The sequence below is a fragment of the Gallus gallus genome, chromosome 1, assembly GCF_016699485.2.
Source record: "Gallus gallus isolate bGalGal1 chromosome 1, bGalGal1.mat.broiler.GRCg7b, whole genome shotgun sequence".
NCBI lineage: Eukaryota > Metazoa > Chordata > Aves > Galliformes > Phasianidae > Gallus > Gallus gallus.
Genome location: NC_052532.1, coordinates 176960966 through 176985559, shown reverse-complemented (window position 1 = coordinate 176985559; position 24594 = coordinate 176960966). Strand labels below are relative to the sequence as shown.

The 24594-nt window shown below is 46.1% G+C and overlaps 1 protein-coding gene and 1 long non-coding RNA gene across 2 annotated transcripts in view; both read right to left on the bottom strand.

Annotated features, from left to right (window-relative positions):
- Positions 1–24263, bottom strand: part of LOC107052157 — a 38941-nt gene extending 14678 nt beyond the window's left edge. Inside the window, exons 1-3 of the long non-coding RNA XR_005861707.2 lie at positions 21233–24263; positions 9544–9636; positions 7981–8105 (exon numbers count right to left, since the gene is read on the bottom strand). This is a non-coding gene — a long non-coding RNA (uncharacterized LOC107052157). The remainder of the gene's footprint in view (positions 1–7980; positions 8106–9543; positions 9637–21232) is intronic.
- On the bottom strand, positions 1331–6304 carry AMER2 (APC membrane recruitment protein 2). The gene is made up of 2 exons (NM_001396520.1): positions 5148–6304; positions 1331–4973 (listed from the first exon to the last, which is right to left on the bottom strand). Exons 1-2 carry the CDS (start codon positions 5965–5967, stop codon positions 4093–4095), a joined length of 1701 nt encoding a protein of 566 aa, NP_001383449.1. The 5' UTR covers positions 5968–6304; the 3' UTR covers positions 1331–4092.
- Positions 24264–24594: the final 331 nt, after the last annotated feature.

Sequence of the window (24594 nt, the reverse complement as noted above, 5' to 3'; positions counted from 1 at the left end):
GGACGCTCACAGTGGATGAAGGAAGTGCTGGTGATTGATGGAGTAATAACCAACATAGATGTTTCTTATTCTAGTCATGTAAGTTCTTCTGAAATCTATTACGTGTATTTGAGTCCTATTACTGGCAAGAGCAAAATGCATATGCGCTACGGGTAACGTAAGAGCCTTTATGTCCGGTGCAGGCCACACGTATAGTACAGATAACTTAACTCCTATTGTGACAAAAGAAGTCCACAAAAACATCATTTCATGCTGAAAAAGGGAAATCTCTTGTGCTGATATATATAGGACAGGAATGTATACCACTGAAATCACAGTAGATAGCTAAAAACGCTACGCAATATATAGAAACAGCCTAAGAACATACAAAATCAGCAGTGACCTGGAAGTGCAAAGAGTATATAGAACTAATGCCAAGTTCTGATCTATAAAATCCTTTATGAATGACATACAAGCTGGTAATTACAAAGCATCACTTGGACCACAAAACAACAAAGAAAACAAATAAACAGAAGTATTCTTTAAGAAAATCGAAACAGTTACAGAATTGGGAATGTTATCTTTGGGACTCAGAACACCACTTCAACCTCGATACCTACTGAAGCCAAGGAAAATATATGCCTGAACACAGTAATATAAATAAGGATGCAAACCACCACAGAATGCCTCAGGACTACTACCTCCGTATGTCTCAGCCTTTAAATCCAGCAAGCCATTAACTGTTTGTTATTAGGCATCTCACAGTATTTTACAGGGATCTTTCAGGAATTAAATATAGGTGTAAAGAAAGCCTTCCAACTTCCTTTCAGTGATTGTTTTAGGCATTGTGCAGAGTTATACAAATATTTCCATGAAAACTGAAAGCCCTAGCAAATATTACATTTTCAATTACCTTTTGAAATATTAACACAGATGGCTTAAAGACAAAAGCGAGTTTTATAAATACAAAGTTAATCTGAGCATTAAATTGCATTTTTCCTCTCACACAACCATTACCCTGAATCAATGTCAGCGTGTCGCAATGATTCAAAACACTGACGCCTTACCACAGTTACTTTCCCATTTTCCTTTTAAGGATATGATTGTCCTTAAAATATGTACATAGCAAGCAGCCAAATGAACCGCCAAGGGATCTACAGGACGTACTTACATGGGGACACAACAGAAATGACCAGAGAGCACCTGGCCTGGCAGGTGAGCACGGCTGTGCTCCCACCCCATGCTGGGCTCCAGCTCAGGGCTGCCCGCTCCACACCGCGGTCAGCAGTGAGCAGCCAGCATGCAGGGGAAGGAGTGAAAATAGGGCAGAAAACAGAAGAGAGAGAGAAAATGAAGGGCAGCCAAAGCATTTTAATGATGATTCTTGTTAGTCAGTAGGTGAGAGGGAGCTAGTCTAGTGTTAGTCAATTGGTTTCTTGATACATACACGCCACAACGCAAACGAAATGCATACAATGAATAATTTGCCACAGACAAGTCCTGCAGAAACGGTAGCTGATACCTTCTAGTGATTCAAAGAAGCACCACTGATACTACCTGCAATCAGTGCTTCCAGTTCCGTGTATTACCCAAGCCCACCGCATCCTCCCTCCCTCTCGACTTCCAGTACCCTATAGGATCTCCCTGTACAATTTGTCCATCAAACATAATGGAGAAATACGATTTTTTAGCAGAGCTGTCATGCAAGGAAAGATATGCTCCTTATAGTCACATGAAAACAGAACAGAAAAAAGGATGTTAGGCTTAGGGCTGAACACTAGGATAACATTCCACGTTCTGTACATCCAACCTTTTGAGGGTATTCTAGCTTTAACTGTCTAAAATGCGTAAGCAGAGCTAGGCCAAATGTAAACCTCATTCTCAGGCAATCCTCACCAGCGTGTTGTGAAACAGACTGGTGGTGCATCCCCTCAGTCTGCATGTAGGAGTGTGCATGAGTGGCCATGTTTGCACAGGTGTGAGTGTGCAGGGTGCGTGTCTGCCCGTGTGCATGTACGCTGGGAGGAGGTGCGCTCTGACTACGCATGCATATGTACAACGTGTCTGTGAGAGTAGGCATGGAGGAAACCACACGTATATATGTTACAAAGGAGACATATAAAATTATCTTCTGTGAAGTGTATTAAGGTTCTTACTCAAACCATGAAAACAGGGACTGAGCAGAAAAGAACAATTTCTCCCTAGTCACTGGGGTGCTGCAGCTTGGTGTTCTGTCCTGCAGTGATTGCAGAGCCAGATGCCAATTCTCCTCTTGTGACCATAAGGTCATTACCTCAGTGAACCACAAATATGAGACATACTTACATGTTATTCCTGGCGTTTTATGGTTTATCTATAACCTTAATATCCTTCAAATGTATATCCTGTATATTTACTTTCCTTTTTTTCTTTCTTTCAGTTTACGAGACAATAAAACCAACTGCTATATAAGATCAGACCCATTAGCTTCAGTTACTTGAATTTAGGATTCTCTGCATAATATAGACTTATATTCTTAAAATGTATATTATTTGTAAGATACACCGGAGCATATATTTTATATTAACTGTGGTCTGATGATTAAATACTTATATCAAAATATTTTGTAAATACATAATATTCGCTTTTAATCTTCAGTGATTTTTGGAGCTTTTTCAGTGTATCATAAAAATATGTCCTCAGGCACATTAAAACCCTAATAAATTTCTTGGAAATGTTGTCAATGTCCATGTACAGTAGCCACTATTCAAAAACATCCTGGCCATTAATACATTTCTCATAAGATTCAAGCTCATCAGACCATTTTATGGACCATTAGCCTACCATATTTCTTTTCCTCTCTTAAAGTAAAATTAGTATTAAGAATGAAAATAAAAAGCAACAAGAACCCAGACTTTCTTTAAATAGTCAAAAACTAATTTTATATATTTTAAAAAATAATAATTAAAAAACTTGTTTCTTTCCTGGGTTCCTTCTCTGTAAGGTTTAAGCCCAGAGCAACTTTGTCTAAACCCCTGAAAATAGAGGTTTGCAATGGCAGTGCTGTCAGAAACTCTGCTCTGACATGGAATGTGCCACTCGAATTAAATCAGCACTTCAGACTTACTCAACTGGGGATGCATGAGCCCATACAAAACAGAGTTTTGCTCTAATTTAAGGTACTTACACAAAGTTCTATCATTTTAGAACTGTAAAATTATCTACCTATAAAAACTAACTTCTGTTTAAACTCTAGATAATACAGACAGGTGATTTCTTTCTATAAAAAATTTGTATCGTTGAGTAAATCTGCTAAAATATGTATATATTTACAAATGGCAAGCAAGTTATTGTATAAATGTGAACAGTGTGTATATATTGGCATTTAGTAAATTGTTTCCCTGAACCTGATTATATGCATTATTGGACAAGTATTGATGTAAACATCTGAACCTACGTCAGGTGTCTCTGTTACCCAATTACATTAGAGCAGATCAAAACGAACCAAACAGACAGACAAACAAAAATAGATTTTCCTCTTGGACAAATCCACCTAACTCCTTAATTAGCTACTGCACACAAGTCAATCAAGTCTGCTGCTGAGCAGTGCTCTCATTCCTACATCAGGTAAAATACCTGTTAGGTTCTTTGTTTTTTGCTTGGTATTTTCCTCCAACATCTTGTAGACCAAACACTACTTTTGGCGCCAGGCACCCTCCCTCCACTCCTCCCCAGGAACAATTAAGAGATAAGTGTAGTGGGGAACCTCTTATGTCGCTCCTTTTATAACTCTTGCTCCCTTGAAGAACATGTGGCACTGCTTTGCATGAGGGAAGATACTCGTTGAGGTTCATAATCCAAGTTCTGCTTCCACAAAGGCATGTAAAAATGAACCTCCCCAGTATTTAGTGCTGCAGAAAAAAAGATACAAATGTAAAAAAAAAGTGCTTGAAAAGTTGTCTTCTCCTATTCAGCCTTACAGATTCAGAAGTGCAGGCCTATGTAGTATAGTGAAATACGCCTTTTAGGTTCCTTCCTTCAGGCGATGCAGAATTAACACATTATTTGCGGTCTCCTATGCAGATTTTCACACACTGACATGGCTGTCCGTCTTTGTCTCCACCTGCTCTTCAATTACTTTTTGGCACTGTCCTGGTGTGTGGCAGCTTTCACCGTTGTCCCTGCTAAGCCCCTGTTACTGACTCGGCGGACTAGTACCTTAGAGACAGGAATTTTTGTTCTGTGCATTTCACTTTTGGCCAGGTGATGGTGTGCAACGTGATGGCTGTTACTGGTATCTGTTCCATGGCTAGCAGGATGCGATGCAAGGTGTTTAATGCTGATGGGTATTTTGGAGTCCTTCACTGTGCTTGAGGGTGTTTTCAGTGAGCATGTGGTCGTTATTGGAGATACAGGCTTGGAGCGTGGCATACAGGTGACCTCTTCCTCTGGAGGTCCTCCTGGTGGGTTTTCATCAGGCTCAGCGTAGAGGTCATAGAGTGCATCCCCGCTGTAGCTGTCCCTGGGAAGGGTCTCCTTCTGGATGCTCGTGGTGCTGTCTTCTTCAGGACCAGGGGTAGTGGAATCCCAGTAGCCCTCGTCGCTATTTGGGACACCTTCGTGCTGTTCCTTCTCCCTGCCCTTCTGCTCCTCTTTGTTGTTGAGGTGAATGGGGATCTGGTTGAGGCCACCACGTTTCACCGCCACCCTGTTCTGGGCCCCCTCAGTACCTCTGTTCTCCTTCAGCCCCTCGGGTGTCTTTGTCCCTCCTCCACCTCCGCCTCCTCCTCCTGTCTCGGTCTCCTCTGTCTGTGATAGCATATCCCAGAACTCTTGCAGGTAGGTATCATCCACCTGGTCCGGGCTGGCCATCTCCTCCCCTCCTCCTTGGTAAGCGACCATGGTGGGGTGCTTCTTGGGGGCGCCCAGCTTGCCGGCCCCGGGGGTGCTCTTCTCGCAGCCGCCACTTCCGCCGCCCACATCCTCCTCCTGGTCCGCAATAATATCTCCGCAGCCTGTAAGAGAGTCAAAGCTTTTCAGTGAAGTCACGTCAGCAAACATCAAACAAATACGATCAATCGATTGCTCTGAGGGTGGATCAACAGAGGAAGGGTCAGGGGCGGCTGCCGTCTCTTGACCGCTATCACAGTGAGGTTCAACAGGGGGAATAGTCGTTATTGGAATGTCACCTGTTATGGCCGCATCCTTCGCAGTCCCAACCTCTCCAGCGCCCGGGTCCGGTCGCTCACCGCAGAGCTCCTCGAGTCGCCTTGCAGCAGCAGCAGGGTCCTCTCCGGGGGGAGTTTTGCTGTCCCGCGACTCCCCCCCTCCCGCCTGGGGCTCCTCGGCCGAGACACATGCATCTCCGCCACGCTTCTCCTGCTGCGATTCCACACCGGTGTCTCCTGCGCCGTTCGGAGTTTCAGACAAAGGTTTCGGCGTCTCCTCTTTGATGCACTCCAAGCTGGCAGTCAGAGACCCCGGCATAATAAGACCGGACGGGATTTCTGAGGCCTCTCCCCTCTCCTCTTTGCCGATTTTGTCCTTTCTGTGCCACCGCATGCTGCTGAAGATCCCTTTCAGCCCCTTCTTTTGTCTGCCGCCAGCCCGCTGCTCCGCATTCTCCGCCGCCTTGCCGTTCTCCGGCCTCCCGTTCTTCCTCAGCAGGGAGAAGAAGCTGTGCGATTTGGCCACCGAGCTGCTGGCGGAGCCGCCGAGGCCGCCGGCCGCCCGGCTCGGAGCATCCTTCCCCTGCGCTTCGCCGCCGCCCGCGTCCTCCTTCTTGCCGCTCTCCAGCACGGCGTCGGCCAAGCCATCGTGCGTCCTGCTCCGCACCATCCCCGTCTTGCTCGCGCCCTTCCCCTCCCCACCTTTGCTCCTCACCCCGAAGATGCTCGGCATGGTGCCCCCGGATTTCCTCCTCTTGAACAATTTGAAGGCGGTTTTGTTAATCTTCCCCGACGGCTGCTCGGCGGCCGGAGGCTCGGCACAGTCGCAGTGCGAGTCCATGTCTGCCGCCACCGCTCCCCGCCGCGGCCTTCTCCTCCACCTCCTCCTTCTCCTCCACCTCCTCCTCCTCCTCCCGCTCTCCGCCGCCGCCCGGTGCCCGGTGTTGCCTCACTGACAGCCCCGCCGCCGCCGCCGCCGCTCCCGCCGCCGCCCGCCTATCTCCATGGCAACCCGGAGGGGGCTAAGCCGCTTTCCTCTGCCGTGGGCCTGCGCCAGGCCGCTGTCATCCACCCTCAATCAACCTGAGCCGCCGCAGCCACGCCGGCAGCGCCCCTTTCCTCCACCCCTCCCCAAAAGGGCTTACATAACTTAACCCGTGTTGTCCTGCGCGGCTCCCGCCTCACGCGTCCCGCCGCGGCGGCCGGGCGCTGAGGGAAGCGTTCGTGCCGCGCAGCCCCGTGTCCCTTCTCTGTCTGCGGTGCCCGGGGCCGTGTGTCCCCGTCGCCGGTGGCTGGAGAGGAGCGGCGGCCGCTCGCCCACTTGCTGAGGGAGGTTCTGTGAGATGGCAGCCCCCGTGCGAGGCTTTACCCGCACCCCCGCATCCACCTCGTGTGGTCACAGTCCCCACTCGTGGCCATGGTTCACTGCCTCCGGCGCTGTGGTGGCATGCCCGCATCAGGGTAGCAGGTGGCATGCTGGCCACAGAGCCTCTCATCCTCGTGCAAATTGTGCTTGCAGCCTTGAAGGCCAACCGTATCCTGGGCTGCATCAAAAGAAGGGTGGTCAGCAGAGTGAGGACTGTCCCCCTCTGCTCTGCCCTCAGGAGACCACACCTGCAGTACTGTGGGCCCCCAGCACAGGAGGGTTCAGAGCTGTTGGAGCAGGTCCAGAGGAGAGCTGTGAAGATGATCAGAGGGCTGGAGCACCTCTCCTATGAAGAAAGGTTGAGGGAGTTGGGCTTATTTAGCTTGGAGAAGAGAAGGCTCTGGGGAGACCTAATCACTGCCTTCCAGTACTTGAAGGGAGCTTGCAAGCAGGAGGGGACCAACTTTTTACATGATCTGATGGTGATAGGACATGGGAGAATGGCTTTAAGCTAAAAGTGGAGACATTTAGGTTAGATGTTAGGAAAAAAAATTCTTTACTCAGAGGGTGGTGAGGTACTGGCACAGGCTGCCCAGAGAGCTGGGTGCCCCATCCCTGGAGGTGCTCAAGGCTGGGCTGGATGGAGCCCCTGGGCAGCCTCAGCTGGTGGGTGTAACCCTGCCTGCAACAGAGAGTTGGAGCTCAGTTATCATCAGCGTCCCTTCCAACCTAAGCCATTTTGTGATTCTGTGAAATTAACCTGGCCAGACATGTTCTTCTGGAAGTGGCCCTGGGCACCCTGCCCTGTGTCCTTGTCTTGGGCAGGAGTTGGACCAGCTAACCTCCAGAGGTCTCTGCCCATCTCAGCCATCCTGTGACTCTGTGATTCAGAGTTCCAAAGTGGCTTGGTGGCACCACTACCACAGCACTATTGAGGCAGGGCAATTTCAGGTTGGGAGCAGTGTAGCTCACCTGGCTGTGGGAGAACTGCTTTCAGCTGGAGCTGGTATAATCCACATAACCTGGTCATCCAATGACCACTGTACAGAGTTAGTCTGGGCCCCTCATAACAGAAACAATCTTCTTGGCTTTTAAGCAGTTCTAAACACAACTGAGATCTACTAAAGAGAAGTTACATGCCAACCCTCTGGCTTGGGGCTAGGTTCTGGTCTCTTTGAAGTTAGTAAAAGGTTTTGCCACTGACTTCATGGCTTGGAAGAATGAACTGTATTTTCTCCTTTTAACATCATTGGACATTTTTTTGCACTTTCCCACTCAAGCAGGTTGTGAATGATTTATCCAGTGATTTTAGCCCTTCTTCTGTTCATTTATTAAAAGTTCCATTTGCATTCATAATCTCTGCATGTTCAATAAGAGCAATATGAGCACATAATTCAACATACATGTCCCCCCTGTCCTCTATAAGAGATAGAGGAAAGGACAAATGAGACAGAAGCCAAGACTGTGGCTGGAACAGGGTTGACTTACATTGCACAGTGTACGCTGCATACGTCTGCATGGCACCGAGAAGCCTCGGAGGCAGGAGGTCACTTTAAGCCTCTGTCAAGCCCCATCACCTGGGATGTTTCTGCTCTCTGGTCAAATGGATGAAACTTGATAAAAAAGAGAAAATAACAAATATTCTTCTCCAGATGCAAATACACATATGTCCTTTGAAAAATTGGTAGAACAAAACCTGGTCACATACCTTGTATAAAAGTGGACAAAACAGTTAATAGATAAGAGTTGGCCAAATAGCTGGACTTAGTGATTTTTTGCACTTTTTGTATTGGTGTTCTGCTACATTTCACCGGTTCCTTACATTATATCAATTCTTCTTCAAACAGTGAGTCCAAAGGAGTGGGATAGAGAGATACAAAAGGATGAGGCCAGATGACTTAATGCTTCACAGCTGTACAGGAACAGACAAGTTATTGTGCCCTCTTCTTTTTGTGTGTGAATATTTGCAGCCATGAGGGAAAGAGTGGACTTTTCACTTTTTTTCAGTCAACTTAAAATCCAAGTGTTAATGGCAGAAAGTGACTTGGGGTCAGTCTGAAATTACTATTTCAGTAGTGTTTTGACAAATTGAATTTTTCTACACTTTTCTTCTCAATCCTTTTCCACTTTCTAATATGTGTTTTAAATAATCTTGAAGTGCCTTTGGAAGTGGATATTCATTTTAAAATGAAAAATCAAAGCACTGGATTTTGAAAGTGACAAATTAAACTTTCCTATTATTTATTTATTTATTTTATATTTTGTTTTAACATGAAGACATCTATGAATTCAGCATGAACTCATGACATGCTTTGGTTAACATGCCCTTCCCCCAAAGCGTTCACTGTCTTCTAACCAAAGACAAGTAATGCTGAGAGGTGGTTATATTCATGCAAATTCAGTCTTACTCTTAGAGATGTTTGGGCATGGGAGAGATGTGAGATTAAGGGAGTTGGGGTAAAATGTTCTCTTCCAGACAAGAGGAAATGGTTCTAAACTAAAGAAAGGGAGATTTAGATTAGATATCAGGGGGAGTTTTATTGAGAGAGTGGTGAGGTGCTGGCACAGGTTGCCCATGGAGGTTGGTGGATGCCTCATCCCTGGAGGTTTTCAAGGCCAGGTTGGACAGGGCCCTGGGCAGCATGGTCTAGTACTTTATCTAGGGGAATTGGAACTTAATGATCCTTGAGGTCCCTTCCAACCCAAGCCATTCTATGGTTCTATGACTATGATTCTATGATCAGTTGTATCCCAGTCCTCACAAATAATGGCAGCTTCACAGAGAGTTTGAGTGGAGTCTCCTTGCTCTTTTTGTCCCCCCTGCTCTTGGCTAGGAAGTCCCCTGGAAACAAATCATCTGGTGTCATTTTTGCAAAACTGTAAAGGGGTACAGGACCAATGCATTTCCAGGGTAAGCTGTGTTGGTTTCTGGAACAGGACAGCAGGGACCTGAATGAAATGGAACGAGGGACATTTTCACCCCTTTGGCCTCTTTTATTCTACCTGATTTTATACTCTAGGAACCTTGCACAAAATGTATATAAGACTCACCTCATCCCAAGGGGCATCTAGCACAGCTGGCAAGATCCCACATTGGGCTGCATGTCACAGCCGACAGCAACAGATTCTATGCCAGAAGAGAATCTGTGGAAGAAATGTTTCAGAAAGTGGATTGGTTGTGATCTCTAGAATGAATATACCAGACATGTAACACTATGTAGCAAAATAATTCAGAAAAGATCATTTAAAAAACACACAGCATTTGCAGGTATATAAACTTTGATAGAAGCTGTGGGCTTCAAGATGAGAGCTCTTCCTTATTCTCTGGACATAGCCTGGAGCTTTTCTGGCCTTCTTGCCTGGGATTACTAAACTGCTGGTCCAGCTCCCAGCCTTGGCTCCATCACTGGCTTATGCTGAGACCCTCAGGAAGCCACTGCTTTGCTCCATTTCATCTGAGGCTGCCGTCTGCTATGACCAAGATACTAAGACACTATCCTATCCTTGCTCCCTGCAGCATTCAGGAGCCACCAGGACACCACTAACTGCACTCACCAGTCAGTGCAGCAGAAACATCACCCTGTTTTTCTCCAGAGTTTACACCAGACAGGCTCCTTCATTTCCCCTGGAGCCTGCAGCATACAGCACAGAATACTGCACAGAATACTGAATAAAAATCCCAAGGTGCTCCCAGTTTGAATTAGTGATGGAAGTGAGAGCTCTCAAGCCATCCTTTCCCTTGTTTTGGCAGAAGCCCCCAAGCTTCGTGGTGTGTTGAGGTGTGTCTCACGTGCTGAATGGGAGCACAGAAAGTTGTGTTACAAGACTGAGGTGTCTGCAAGCCTGCAGGTGCAGGAATTTTTATCTTCCATCTTCATTTCTAAGCAACTTCAGCGACTCCACAGAGCAACCTTCTCAACATGTTGCTCATAATATGCTCAGATTTATGCCAGAGTTTACCCATTTCCTTCTGAAGTTCTTTAGCTTACATTTTTTTAATTTTGTTTAGCAGTCTCTCGAGCTGTGTCTCTACCCTCATATATATACTACAGTGCATGTATAATTAATGGGACTGAAAGTTACAACCATTTAAAACCGGTAGGTTCTCCTGATGATGAGTAGCGAATCTAAATTGCACAAAGTGAATTGCAAGGCTCCAGCCAGCACGGTGCCTGCTTCTAAGACCCAGACTGGAGATGGGAGGAAGTCAGCAGGCTTTTGAAAAGCCATAAGCAATTCTCATGCCAGCTCCAGAACTGGAGTGAAGGGAGCTGCAGAACAATTGCAGGCTGATAGGGAAAGAAGGCCCACTACTTGAAAAGTTGTTGCAAACACTTCATTCCTTCTTTTGTCTTGGTCAGGTGTGCTACATACAGCACAGAAGAGCACTTCAGTACATTCCAGGATCAGAAAATGGAAGAGATACTATCTGCTGGATTACTAGATCAATATAAGTGATTGTGTGCTTCTTTAACATAAAAGTGGAGGTAAGGAAAAGCAGCCACCACATTCCCATTTCATGAGCCTGGAAGACTGTGTATGAGCTCAGAGAACGCTGGTGAGGACTTCACTAGGAGAAATACCTCTTGATCTCACCAGTAATGGAACAAGGCCATCAACACCTTTACATGTGAAAGAAATCCTATGGCCACAGCAGTTTTCCTTTACCGCTGTCACTCAGCCTCAGAGTTCCTTCTGGGTGCAATTTTAGCAGAAAAATAAATAAATTCAACATTAAATGGATGTTCAGGTTGAGCAAAACAGTCATGGGTTTTCTGAGATCAGCTAAAAGTCTGAAATGAGAAAGAAGGAAATTACTGTACTTTGGTCTTTGTTGTTTTGCTTTTTCAGTTGAAACGACATCTCTGTGTCAATGCTGATGTTATGCTATTTTAAAGAGAAAAATAGGAAATCAGTATCTCACCCCAAATGAAACAAAACATAAGTTTAACCCCAAATAAAAGAATTTGGTGTTCTCTGGTTCAGCTAATACTGAAAAAAAGTGGTTTGTATGCACACATTCTTTGTGTTATCCAACTGTTCTTCCTAATGCAAAACAAAAGGATTACACGAAAATAAGGAAGGAACTGAGAAAATGAGAGGGGAAAAATATGCTTCATTTGTCTTAAAGGTACAAACACATTAAAAATGCAGGCAGTGCACGTAGCCCCCCCAAGGGGCAGATTTATTTCTAATTAATATTATGGCAATGCCCTTGCCCACTGCATCAGAAACAAAAACAAACCAAAAAAGCCCACTCTAGATTAATCCCACTGTAACACTGCAAAGAGAACCTCTAAGAATTAACCCGGCCCAATCCCAGATTTACTTGCACTGTGATTACTGGAACTGTGGAGAGTTTATTTTCCTTGGCCTAATGGGCTGAAAAGAGAAACGTTTAAAAACAAAATCCCCAAATCCCCCATTTGTTTGTTTGTTTGTTTGTTTTTACATGGACATACAGCCATTCATTTTCTTCTTATAGTGTCCACAATATCTCAGATACAGAAGTCACTATTTTCTGTCCCTAACCATGCTGCTTAAGCTTTTCTATTTCAAAAATTAATGAAAACAGGCTCTTGGCTGTGCAATCCCAGCAGACCTGGCGGACAATAGTACCACAGGAGACAAGGTCCTGCCCACTACCATTAATTAAAAGCTCAAAAGTCTAAACAGATTAGGGGAAGGATGGGTGTGCTGGGTATGAATGTATTTTTCAAACAGATGGAATCATCTGGGGAGGAGAGAAAGGACATTTTTTACTGAGAGGTAAGCATTCAAAAACTCACTGGGGTGCCTGGGCTTTACTCTCACACTTGTCTTGTCACAGGCCCTTCCACTGACTTCAACAGAAATCCTCCTGGTTAGTGTAAGTGGATGTACAAGTCAGAATGGGGCCCTTAAGTCAAGCTTCAGCCTTACTAAATATGATACTTACGTAGATGTGATCATATTTGTTCTGCTTTTTTTTTTTTTAAATAAGAAGAAATACTTCTCAAATCCAGCATCAACACTATTGCTAGATTCAGCTGCTTATATTTCATTATAATTACTGATAGATACGTTATTGATTTCTGGAGTGCTTTGACTCATTTTCTTTTTTTCCCCCACATCACTGTGGGGTGAAAAGACACAGAGGTCAAAAGTGAAACAGGGAGAAGAAACCTGAGCATGTGGGAAACAAGGAAATTGCTAGAAAGCTTTGAAAGTAAAACTGTGCCTTGGACCATCACGGAGGAGAGAAATAGTCATGCTTATTATCATATCATGACAAGTTTCCAAAACTGATGGCAGAATTCACTGTCTGGGTTCACCATCTCTAATAGCTCTCAGAACAGCAACTATATAGGCTTCACTTAAGACATCACACATTCTATATTTGTACTAGGGTACGTCTCAGTAGCATCTGAAAGAGCTGAATGTAAGATGCTATTAAAAACTTGGCTATGCCTTGCAAACCCGTCGGAACCACAGGTTTCAATCTGTTTCAGACTGAAGAGTGGGTTTCATCTCCCATGCTTTAGTCAGCTACAGGATAAACAGCTACACTGCAGCTTGCTAGCTTAAATCACCTTTCTCTAATGTGGAAAAAGATAGGTATTCTTAGAGTGAAATTTATTTGGCCTATTTATACATCAGCTGAGTGAGATAAATCTTATCCTAAAGCTCCGTCTCTACTGATCGCAAAGGGAGCCCAAGTTTGACATCCAGACAGCAGCACCTGTGTTTGCTCAGATCCGCCTCTCTCCAAATGTTTCAGCATTTGTGGACTTAGAGTTGTTTCCTCCCTTTCCCAAAAATATCAGCCAACATTTTTCAGCCAACATTTTTTTCCATTTGGAGAAAATGTTGCGCAGAAATAAAACATTTCCCACCAACTCTGGTGAAAACATGCACTGCTCCGTGTGCAGCTGTTGGTGACCATTTCTTGCTCCAGTGGAGCTACTGCCATGGTTGCGAGCTGGCAGGAACAGAGACTGTGATCAGTGCTGCACCACTGGGAAGGCTTGGTGCAGCCTGGATTTTGGGTTTATTGGTCCCTCAGAGCAGTGAGGGATTCTAAAGAAATCCAGCACCCCGTGCTCTTTCTAAATATGATGCCTCGAAACACATCGGTGAGCTCGTTAGCTTGAGACAGTCACAGGGACTGGTAGCTTGTAGGGGCACATGATTCATCTCCCACACAGCACTGCCACTGATCTCTTTTTAATACTGGTCTCTGACACCCTGCTCTCACTAAAGAGCACTGTACGGCACACGCCATACAAATAATACCAGAGTTTTTCCAAAGGGCTATTTTTGACAAGAGCTGTTGCTCTGAAAGCAGATCACTCGATCAATTCTAACTGAATGTCAGCTAAAGGATAGCTTCTCTGTTGGTTTTTTTTTCCCTTTTTTTTTTCTTTTTTTTTTTTTTTGTCATGAAGATAAATGGAGCAGTGGGTGTTGATTTATGACAGCTTTACTAAAATACCAAAAGAGCACAGATCAGTTTAAGAATAGATTCGCACCAAGAGGGGATAATCACCAGGGTTTGCACTCCCGCTCTTCTTGCTTGGATGAAGCACATTTCTGGAGAGGTATCATTTGCACACAGTGCATGTAGGAACCATAGGTTTAGGCTCTATGAGTTGGCTGATGGGGTACCCAGGATACAGAACAAGCAAGCTGCAAACAGCAGCACAGGTTTCCCTGGTGTCACCCAGGCCCACCTCTCTTAGAATCATAGAATCACCAAGGTTGGAAAAGACCCACAGGACCACCCAGTCCAACCATCCACCCATCACCAATGGTTCTCGCCAAACCATGTCCCTCAACACAACGTCCAAACATTCCTTGAACACCTCCAGAGTCGGTGACTCCACCACCTCCCTGGGAAGCCCATTCCAGTGCCTGACCACTCTTTGAGAGAAGTAGTATTTCCTAATGTCCAGCCTGAACCTTCCCTGGTGCAGCTTGAAGCCATTCCCTCTAGTCCTATCACTAGTTACACAGGAGAAGGGGCTGACCCCCAGCTCACTACAACCTCCCTTCAGGAAGCTATAGAGAGCAATAAGGTCTGCCCTGAGCCTCCTCTTCTCCAGACTGAGACTTGACTTGACTCCTGGCCAAGTTATATCATCCTCTGTGTCCAGCAAAACTGAATGTGAAACCCATGCATTATTGTAAAAGATGTCGTGTGTATCAGATAGGCTGGTCAAGATCATCCCATCCTTTTCAAGGAGTTTTTTCACGGCACTTCACAAAAATAGGCTGACAGGTGGTCGCAGTTTTGCCTGCACTCATGGATTACGAGGCCAGAAGGAAGAAGTGTGTCGGATCCGCAGTCTTGGAAGACACAAGCTGGAGGAAATGACCTGATTATTCTCAGAAAGAAGTGCCCACGGCCTGTGTCTCTTTTTAGTTGCTTTCCTCATGACGCTCATGCACACATATGTATACATACGTAAACACACAGAATTTCTAAAACACTTTTTTTGAGATTCTTCTCCTTTTGCCATTCTGCTGTTATTTAAACATGCTTCTGAATGGACTCTCCCTCAAAAATAACTGTCTATTTTATTTTCTGAAGTGCAGTTGTAGCTGTGAAACAGGAAAGGGGGTAAACAGACACCACGCTCTATTCAGCATTAACATTCATCTCAAATCCATTGATAAACCCTTGCTAGACTGACTGCTGTCTCAAGAAGGACAAGCAAAGGCATTTTTCCTTCCCACCATTGCAGCTGTTGTCTTTTTCTGTTAGCCCAATTAAGCAAAGCGAAAAGCGGTAGTGCCATATCAGAGCCAGTTTGCCTCGGGATATAAATTGTCCTCTTGTGTTTGTCCATAGCCAACACTGCAGGAATAACAAAGCAACGCCATAAATGCGGACACTGTGCTGGAAACACAAAGGAATGATTTTATTTGCCTGGAACCAGCATGGCATCCAGCCACAATGCCCCACAGACAGTAATGGCCCTCCCTCTCTGGGCTCTGGCTCATTGCAGGGCTGTAGCCAGCCCAGAGCCCCTGGGGACAGGTGACAGCCCACCAGTCTGGGCTCCTTCCCCCTGCCACTCCAGAAGGGTTTTCTATGGATGCCACCATGAAAGCCAATTTTACCCCTCCATCTCTCCTCCACACTTAGCAGGGGAAATCCCTCCACCTTTCAGCTGGAAAACAGGAGGCAATGAGGAATTTTCTCCATCACTGCTAGCCAAAGCCCTCCTGGAAGTGAGCTGATGCTGTTGTTGCAGAAATGCATCTGACTTCTGGAAGCAATTGCCAGAGAAGTGAACCGCCCTTGTGCCTTCTTGTCTACATGGCAGGGCACCCTGTTGTGTGTTGGATTGTCACGTGTAATCTATGCAAATGCAGTCATTAGCTTCAGCAGATGTTTTTTTATCGTGCTGCTTCAAAATTGACAAGGCATCAGCAGGGATTTTTGTTTCTTTTTACCTCGGTTTTGAGGAATGGAATACATTGCACCAAGCTCTCGTTCATGTGAATACATCCTTCCTGGTACACGAGACCATGTACCTACCTCCACTCCACACAAGAACACCTTATTTCCTGCTTTTCTGATTCTCTAAAGTGTAGGAAATGTCCTCAGAACAGCCTTAGGAAAGTAGATTTGTACTTACTGGCTGCCCGCGGAGAACACAGGCACCTTACTGAGGTGTCTAAGAGGAGAATCGGTGCCTAGAGCACTTCACTGTTCCTGCTTCCAGATGGTGCCTCTTTGGGTCCCCTTAGGCTGCTTCACCTCCATGAGATATATAAGGGCAGCAGGCAAGTTTACTTGGATGCATCCATTGGATTTGGAGGATGAGAGGGCTTAATGGCACCAATGTGGGCAGGTGTATGACAGTTGTCTTACCACAGACCTTGTGCAGAGAGCAGACACAACCGCAGTGTCCTGTCCTTAAGCTGTGAGTACTTGGGGCCACATCCACCACCTGGCTGGGAAAGTCTCAGGGCTTATGGTGAGCACCGGGACTGGAGCAGGAAGCCAGGCAAGGCCGGCACCAATGGAGGGGGATGAAGCTGAACTAAGAGGATTTGCTGCCTGTTGTGCCAGGAAGCCCCTGGAACAGCCATATGGCTGCAGCCACTGCTAGGCCCCACTCGGCACTGTGACTGTGACAGCAGCCCCCTCCCAGCAGCACGGCTCCAGAAGCAGTGGCCCTGCTGCTCAGCAGCTGCTGGCGTGCTGTGCGGGGATGGGGCAGGGTGGCTGTGGAGCAGGAGACAGGGAGATGAGGGTCTCCAGAAGCCTAGCAGAGCCCCACACCCCACACCCCATGGCCCACCCCACAGAAAACCAGCACTGGTGGGCGTGTGGAAGAGGGCATTGGGCTGCACTGCAGTAATTAAGTGAGGATCATGTGTCTGTTTCCTGGATGTTTAAATCTGAATGAGTTTAATTGAGTTTTAATTAAAGCTGTTGTGAATCGGCTTAAATCTTTGCTCCTTCCGTTCTCTAGGAAGATTTTGAACACAGAGGTGTGATGCTATCTCAGGAGGCAGGAGGGCTCGAGCTGACAGCAAGGTGCATGTGGAGACCTAAATATGATGACCCAAATTCAGCTCTCAGAGCAGCGTCCTCAGAAACCAGAGAGTCTGGTTCTGATGGCACAGCATGTGAGGCTGCCAGTGGGCATCCAGCACTGCTGGTTGGTGGTAGTGATGACAAGTCAAGGTCATGGTCTCCAGGCTGGGAGCAGTGATCAGAAACTCACCTCTGGCAGACCAGGACTTCTTGTGGACAGGGTGAAGTTTGCAAGAGAGGGAGACAATGCTCGCTCTGGGACACACTGAGATCATCGGGTGGTTCTCACAGGGTCTGGAGGCAGCATCATGACTCTCTGCCCTGAGGTTTCTCCAATGTAAATATATAGCTCTGTGTGAGCCGAAAAAGCCCAACCCTACCAAAACACTTCGTTGCGCAAGTAAAAGGGAAAAGGTAAGAAAAGGACAAAATCACATCAATTAGCTCCTATACTGAACACTCAGAAAGCACTTAGATATCACTTAGGCAGTGACAGGAATGCGTAGGTAGAGCAGAACACAGCAGCACGTGCCAGGGTAAATGAGGTGTGACTCCGGTACCTGACTCTACTTTTGGGTTGCAAATATGGTGAAGCATTTTAAGGGAATTATGCTTTCCTATTAATTGATAGTATTAATTGAGTATTGATAGGGGATTTACTGGAAGAGCCTCTTTTGTTTTATGAGCATTACAGATGTCCCACTGTAGTAAAATATTGCAAAGTATTTGCTTCTAAGTAGGAAGGAAAAAGAAACTGGAACATTTTCTCTTAACATCGAAAGTGAAAAGCCATTTACCCTACGGAAATACACGGACCTGTTAGTAGTTATGTGAATGTAGTATTCCTGAGAGGTTTCTGCACATTTTCATAAGGTATCTGTGCACAGTTTGTCATGTTTTTCTTAAATTTAATAAGAATTAATGAGAACAACACAGGATCCTCAGCAAATGGCAGGAAGCAATAACCAAACACTTCCCCCCTCCTCCATCTCAAACTGGTAACATGTTTTTCACTCTGTGTATTTGGAGGAGAGAAGGCTTTGAAGAATGCCACTACCAATCTCTGCTGAGGGGGTTTCCTCTTATCTGAGGGTTTCCTGCTATTGGCCATAGCTGGGCAGTCACACCATCGGGCTACGTTACAAAGGCATGACTTTAAAAGGTAGCTATTTCTATACGACATCTGTAACACCCTGGGGACCTGATTATGTAAGACAGTACCAGAGATGCAGAAAGCTGCCCTTTGTGAAGATTTGCATCAACACGTTTTCAAATGAGAAGCACAGATCCAGGCAATGTATAAACCATAACTTGAGTGCCTACATTTGCATTGAAGCATCTTAACGAGCTGCTAAATGAAAGCACCAGAAATCAAAGTCATCGTACAAAAATGCCAGCTGATGTAACCGGGAGCTCAGTCAGGCCCCACAAAGCTTAAGCAAAGATGGGTCTGAGCAGAGGCAGCACACTTAGGTGTGGCAGTGCTGGAGAGGGCAGCTGGGTGCACCTGGGCCAGCCCTGATCCACTCATGGTGTGGTTCCTCGAAATCCTGGTTCCCTGCTGCTCCCATTCCCATGGGCGGAGGCTCCTGTGGAAGTGTGAGGCTGGAAGCTCCGCGTGGATATGGAATAAAATTTCCCTTTCCTGGAGATCTCATGAGAACTGTAGAAGTGGATGCTTCTCATCTCAGAGCTCCAGCCCTGTCCAAAGGGAATCAAGAACTTCCAGGGGACATAGTATTTCCAAAGGGAAAAGTTGTGGATGGCATAGAGGGAAACACAAAACGCATCCTTCCTGGCGAGGCACTTCTGGGCCATGTTGGATACACCTCAGGCTTTGGGGCTTTGCCCTGGGATGATACCTTATGTTAGTAACAAAGTGGAATAATGGATTTATTACTGAATAACAGCGAGCACTAACCTCATTTGCATCACACCTTTTTTCCCTCAGTGTACGCAATGAGATCACTATTGGAAATATTCAAGCTCCCCATAGTAAACAGGGATTTTTGAATAGGTATTTCCTTGTCTCTTAAGTCATCTGAACAGGTTTTTTTTTTTTCTGTAAAAATTCAACTGCGAATTTCCTACAGAAATGATTACTACCAGACGGGTTTAATCCCTGCTTGCTTTATCTGTGTTTCTAAGACTCAACCTGATTTAATTAGTAACCAGCATTACAGCACGTGTGGATTACTGTCCTATTAAGCAATAAATTTTTAACAGGATTTAAAAGAAACGTTTGTAAAACTCATTAGCTCTGGCCCAGTCCCCGGCCATTCAGATGGACACGTGGTGGCTCCCGTGTTTGTGAAAGTCGTATTTCTGAGCACGTTCCTTGAGTTTCCTTTGCCCTGAGACACTGCAATCCTTTGCACATCATTCTGTCGGACCCATAGAATGCAGTGTATCAGAAGTTGCAATTTCCAAAGCAGAAGTGGATGGCATTTGCTTTCATAAATGTAGGGAAAAGTGCCTTGAATCTCAGATCAGAAAGAGTCATCTCAGCTGGGACGAGGCAGTGAGTCCTGTGCGTGTAGCTGATGCGTCCCACACCTCTGACAGCTCTGCAGGACCCACTCCTCCATCCACATGTCCACTTTTGCAGATCTTAACCACTCATTTTACTTAAAGCAAACAACACGAGATTTAGTTCTGCACCGGGGAAAAACAGCTCTGACGCCTCTCACATTTAGCAGAGCACCTTTTCACTTTTCTCCACTGTCTGTTTGAAAGCTGAGCAAAGCCATAGATTTTAGCATGAAATGTAACTGCAGTAACCATCTTCCCCATTTCAGAAGTAGAGCAGTCAATGGTCACCTCAAAATGACTGAGTGTAAATTCAGGGCATTCACTTATGCCAGTCTTACTAGGAACACTGGTGCCTCATTCAGCAGAACTTTGATACTGAAAGCAAATATGGAAGGTACTTGACTATTGGAGGCATGGGAAGTGGGACCACAATAACATCGGCTTTGCTGTCCTCTGGAGATAAACTGGAAAAGCAGTGGGAGAAGTGGAAGAGGGTCCTGGGGAGACACACCTCAGCCCATGTCACTCCTGAGAGCTCTGCGGGCTCCGGAGGCTCAGCACCAACGTGACCCCTTGAAATCTGCACAGATGGAAGAAGAAAAAGCAGAGAAAAGAAGGAGCAAGAAGTGAAGATTTAAACAAAAAGCAGCCATGGTTGGAGCTGAGGAAAGCACCCTTTGGGTTACTTTGTCCCTCCAGCGAGTGGGCAAATCTTCCCTAGGAGATGTGGTGGCACAGGAACAAACTAGAGAAAAGGCTGAAGCTCAGAGATCTCTGAGGGGACTCAGGGGACCCCAGACTTCAGTCTCCCATGGGAAGGTCACTTTTGCTGTCTGGGGCTGTAGTGTCACTCACCAGTTGGGTTGGGGGAGGCTGCTGGTTGGGTGCTCCTTTGGCAGGTGAGAAGTGCCTAAGATTCTGAGCCCAGCCTGGTTTTGACACGTGGCTGAAAAGCAAGGAAATGTCAAATCACTGAACCTGCAGCCAGTGCTGCATGAGGATAAGAGGAAGGAAAAATGGACTCATGTCTTTCTTTTTTGTCCTTTCCAGAGAAGGGCAAACCCATCTGGACAGGATAGTTGCTTTATAAATGAATTAATCTTGAAAAAAAAACCTTTGAATGAAATGAGACTATTTGAGCCCCAAAGGTCTCCAGAGCTGGCCTGCCACAAGCCGTATTCCAGCAGTGGTCCAGTATTCCCATATCTGACTGAAGAAACATCATAGTATCACAGATTAGGACTAGAGAGAATGGCTTCAAGCTGCACCAGGGAAGATTCAGGCTGGACGTTAGGAAATACTACTTCTCTGAAAGGGTGGTCAGGCACTGGAATGAGCTGCCCAGAGAGGTGGTGGAGTCCCCGAGCCTGGTGGTGTTCAACGAGCGTTTGGATGTTGTGTTGAGGGACATGGTTTAGCGGGAACCATTGGTGAAGGGCGAATGGTTGGACTGGATGATCCTGTGGGTCTTTTCCAACCTTAGCGATTCTATGATTCTATGATTCATTTGAATTGAAAGGTGCCTTTCAAGGTCACCTACTCCAACTGCCCTGCAATGAATAGGGATACCTACAGCTAGATCAGGTTGCTCGGAGCCTGTCCAGCCTGACCTTGGGTGTCTCCAGGGACAGAGCTTCCACCACATCATCACCAGTGTCAGTTACTTCAACTCACCTGTCACTGATCTTCTGGTTCTTCCAGATTATTATCTCACAGTTTCCTCCTGCTGTTAAAAGGCAACACAGTCAAGAGAGGAATCGAGCGGTGTGGGAAGTGGCTGAGCTCCACAGGAAGCCCCTGGTAAAACCCCTTCATCAGATTTCTGTTCCTGGTCACTCCCTTACTTGTGGTCATTTCTCAGCTGTGTCCTTTAAAAATGCCCAGAGGGAAAGGCACACTCTGTAAGATCAGAGTTATCCTTGATGCTCTTCAAAGGTTGAATGTAACACCATTGGTTTTGTACACTCCTTTTTTTCCCCACACCTGTGGATGAGGCATTACCTTCAACATTACTTTCAAACAGATACTTCATATTCTTGTCCTCAGGAGTAGCCGGGACCTTTCTTTCTTGTTTTGGAGCAGAAAAAAAGAAACAGGAAAGGACAGGTGTTTTTGGGAGCCACCTCTGGGAGCACAGCATAAAACACAGTGCCCCACATGGATCAGTTATAAAAAAAGAACAAGGCAAGAAAATTAGTGAGAAACAGAGATGGAGTAACAGATGAAGAGCGGGGAACAAACCGGTGTGTATCAACAGTGTGACTAATGGCCGGGTCAGAAGAAAGGTGAAGACATTAAACAGGTGTGTTGGAAAGACAAGGAAAAGGCTGAAATGGTGACAGTGCAATGCTGTGTTCAGAGAAGATCCCACCGGTGCACTGAGCAACTCAAATACTGGGAGCAAGGAGATCTGCAAGCAAGGCTGCTCCGGAATGTGCACCGACGGACAACTGAGCACTGCCATGCCCACACTGCTAAGGACCATCCCCATTTCCCTCTGGAGCAGAAAAGGGCATCAAAAACACTTTAAATTAAATAGCCAGTGTGTAGTATGCACAGACAGGCATGGATATGTGTGTGTCCTACGCCTGAGGCTACAATTGATTCAGCAGTCGCGTGTGATTTGAGTAACCACAGAGTGCAGAGGGCCAAACTGATGTGTTTGTGACAGACAAAATCATCAGAGAATTAAACAATAGAAATCTGCCAGTTTTGCTAACTGACAAACACTTGGAGAGTTGGCAAGGAGCTCGTAAGAGCTCCATGAAAAGCACAACCTCAAACCCAAGTGCTGCCTGCTGACAAGAGCAGCCTGGAAGCAGTTTTCTCAATTCAGTCCATGATTTCACATCCCCTGGAGTGGTTTTTTGTTTTGGTTTGGTTTGGGTTTTTCTGTTTTGTTTTGAATGTTTAGCAGGTGACTTCCTTAAATCCTTAAACCTGGACAGAACAACCTAATGTCAAGACTCCTGATTTTTATATGGATCTATTTCAATTTCTTTTTGCTAATTTTCTGGGAGAACACAGGAGCACCACGTCAGTACTCAGGTTTCTGTTTCTCTAACTGTTCAGCAGATTAGCAATAAGCTGAATTCGTGTTTTTTGTGGTCACTTAGGCTCTGTAGATTGATAGTGCTGTGCAAGTGCCCCGTCCCTGGAGCTGTTCGAGGCCAGGTTGGATGGGGCCCTGGGCAGCCTGGTGTAGTACTAAATGTGGAGGTTGGTGGCCCTGCCTGTGGCGGGGGAATTGAAGCTTGGTGATCCTTGAGGTCCCTTCCAACCTGGGCCATTCTATGATCCTATGAATAAGTAGCGTGCAAACTCTTTGTAGCCACTAAACTCATGGCAGTTGTGGCTATAGAAGGTCACCAGTTGTTATTTACTGTAGATTTTATAAGGTAACCTAATGAGAGCTTTTCTCTTTCCACTACTGTTTTATTCTACATGAAAGATGCAGGAGACTGTAGGTGTTTCTTGCTTTCTAAGTACAGAAATACAGCCTGTTCCAGCACCATGTTTTATACATTTCTGTTATTTGGTGTAAGGCTGCGCCTACTTGCCCTTGATTGTGTGTTTAATTATGTCTACAATATTCCATAATTAATCTCTCAAACAAGATCTGAAATGGAGATTAGTTTTCTGGATGATTTTTAGCTTACTCATCATGAAAGAGCCAACACAGTTAGCTTCAGCTCTTCTATTAACTCTTCTTGCTGTGGTTCTAGTCTCAGTATTCCTCCCAACACCTCCTACCAGTATTTGCTAAAACAGTTTGGCAATCAAAAGAGAAAAAAAGGAGAATAAGAAGGAAACAGCAGCTAGCAGCATTCTAGGATGGGACTGCTTTTCTGTCTGGCCAGGATCACACCTATAAAATTTCCCTTCTGCCAGCAGGTCTCCCACATGCCCTTCACTCTCATTGAAGCACAAGAAAGACCGCCCCGCATGAGTGCTCTGCTGCAGATTTCCCTCTTTCCACCCCAGCTCCCAGCCTGAATGTGCTTTGTCTGGGCTGCTGCTTTGATGTGGCAGCAGGCAGCTCTCAAACAATCACTTGAAGACATTGCTAAAGACAGCCAAGGGTGGAACATCCAGCCCTGCTGTGCAGCCGTGCCGACATGTGCCAGCGCTGTGCAGGGAAGGCAGCAGTGCCCACAGCAGCTCCTGAACTGGGGCCCAAGCTCTGCCTGGCTGCTGCTCACAAAGGGCTCTGTGAAAGCCAGGTAGGGGCAATGCTCCGCTGTCCCACTTCAAACTATTCACAAGTGAGCACAAGTGGGGTGGAGGCAGCCCTGCCAGAGCTGTCCCATGGGTTGGTTTGGAGCAATGGAGGATTGAGGTGGGGGGGGAGGAAAGTTGTTTATGTACATCTGTCCATAAGGGAGCTTAAGTTGGAGATGAGAGGCAGGAGCTGCGGAGGTACTCAGGGAGATTAACTGCAGCAGATTTATAGGTGAAATCTGGTTAGTGTTGATGTAAAAGGTTGCGGGGGAGATTTTCAAAAGCGTATGTGGGAGGAGACTGCTTGCATACTATTGATTTTCTATTTTGGTGCCTAGCTCTCATCTCTGTACGGCAGTCCTCTTGTGAGCTGCTGGAAGATGCCCATGGAGCAAGCAGCAGCGAGCAGTCAGTGCTGATGCCATCCGTCACCCACTACAGAAAGGGGGGGAAGATTAGCCATGGGAAAGACACCCCCACTTCCTCCCCACCCCACCAAGCACTGCCATTCTCTTGCAAAGAGAACACAATGCCACGGTCCCTGCTCCTCACAGATACTCCAGATAAGAGGCAGCTAAGGTGAAGGTCAGAGAGGAACTGTGTGCTGTACAGCAGTGGCCTCTGGAGCTATTGGTGTTTCCAGTTTTGTGTGAATGAGTTATTTCCGCAGCAGGGAGCACCGCCACAGGGAACTGCAGCCCCTGAGTCCTCTGTCCCATAGTTAACCCATCCTCCTCCACTGGCCATTGCATTTCGTGGTGTTCTCCTCTGTTTAATCCAGACCTATGTAACGGCACATATGCAGTGGCAGCAGA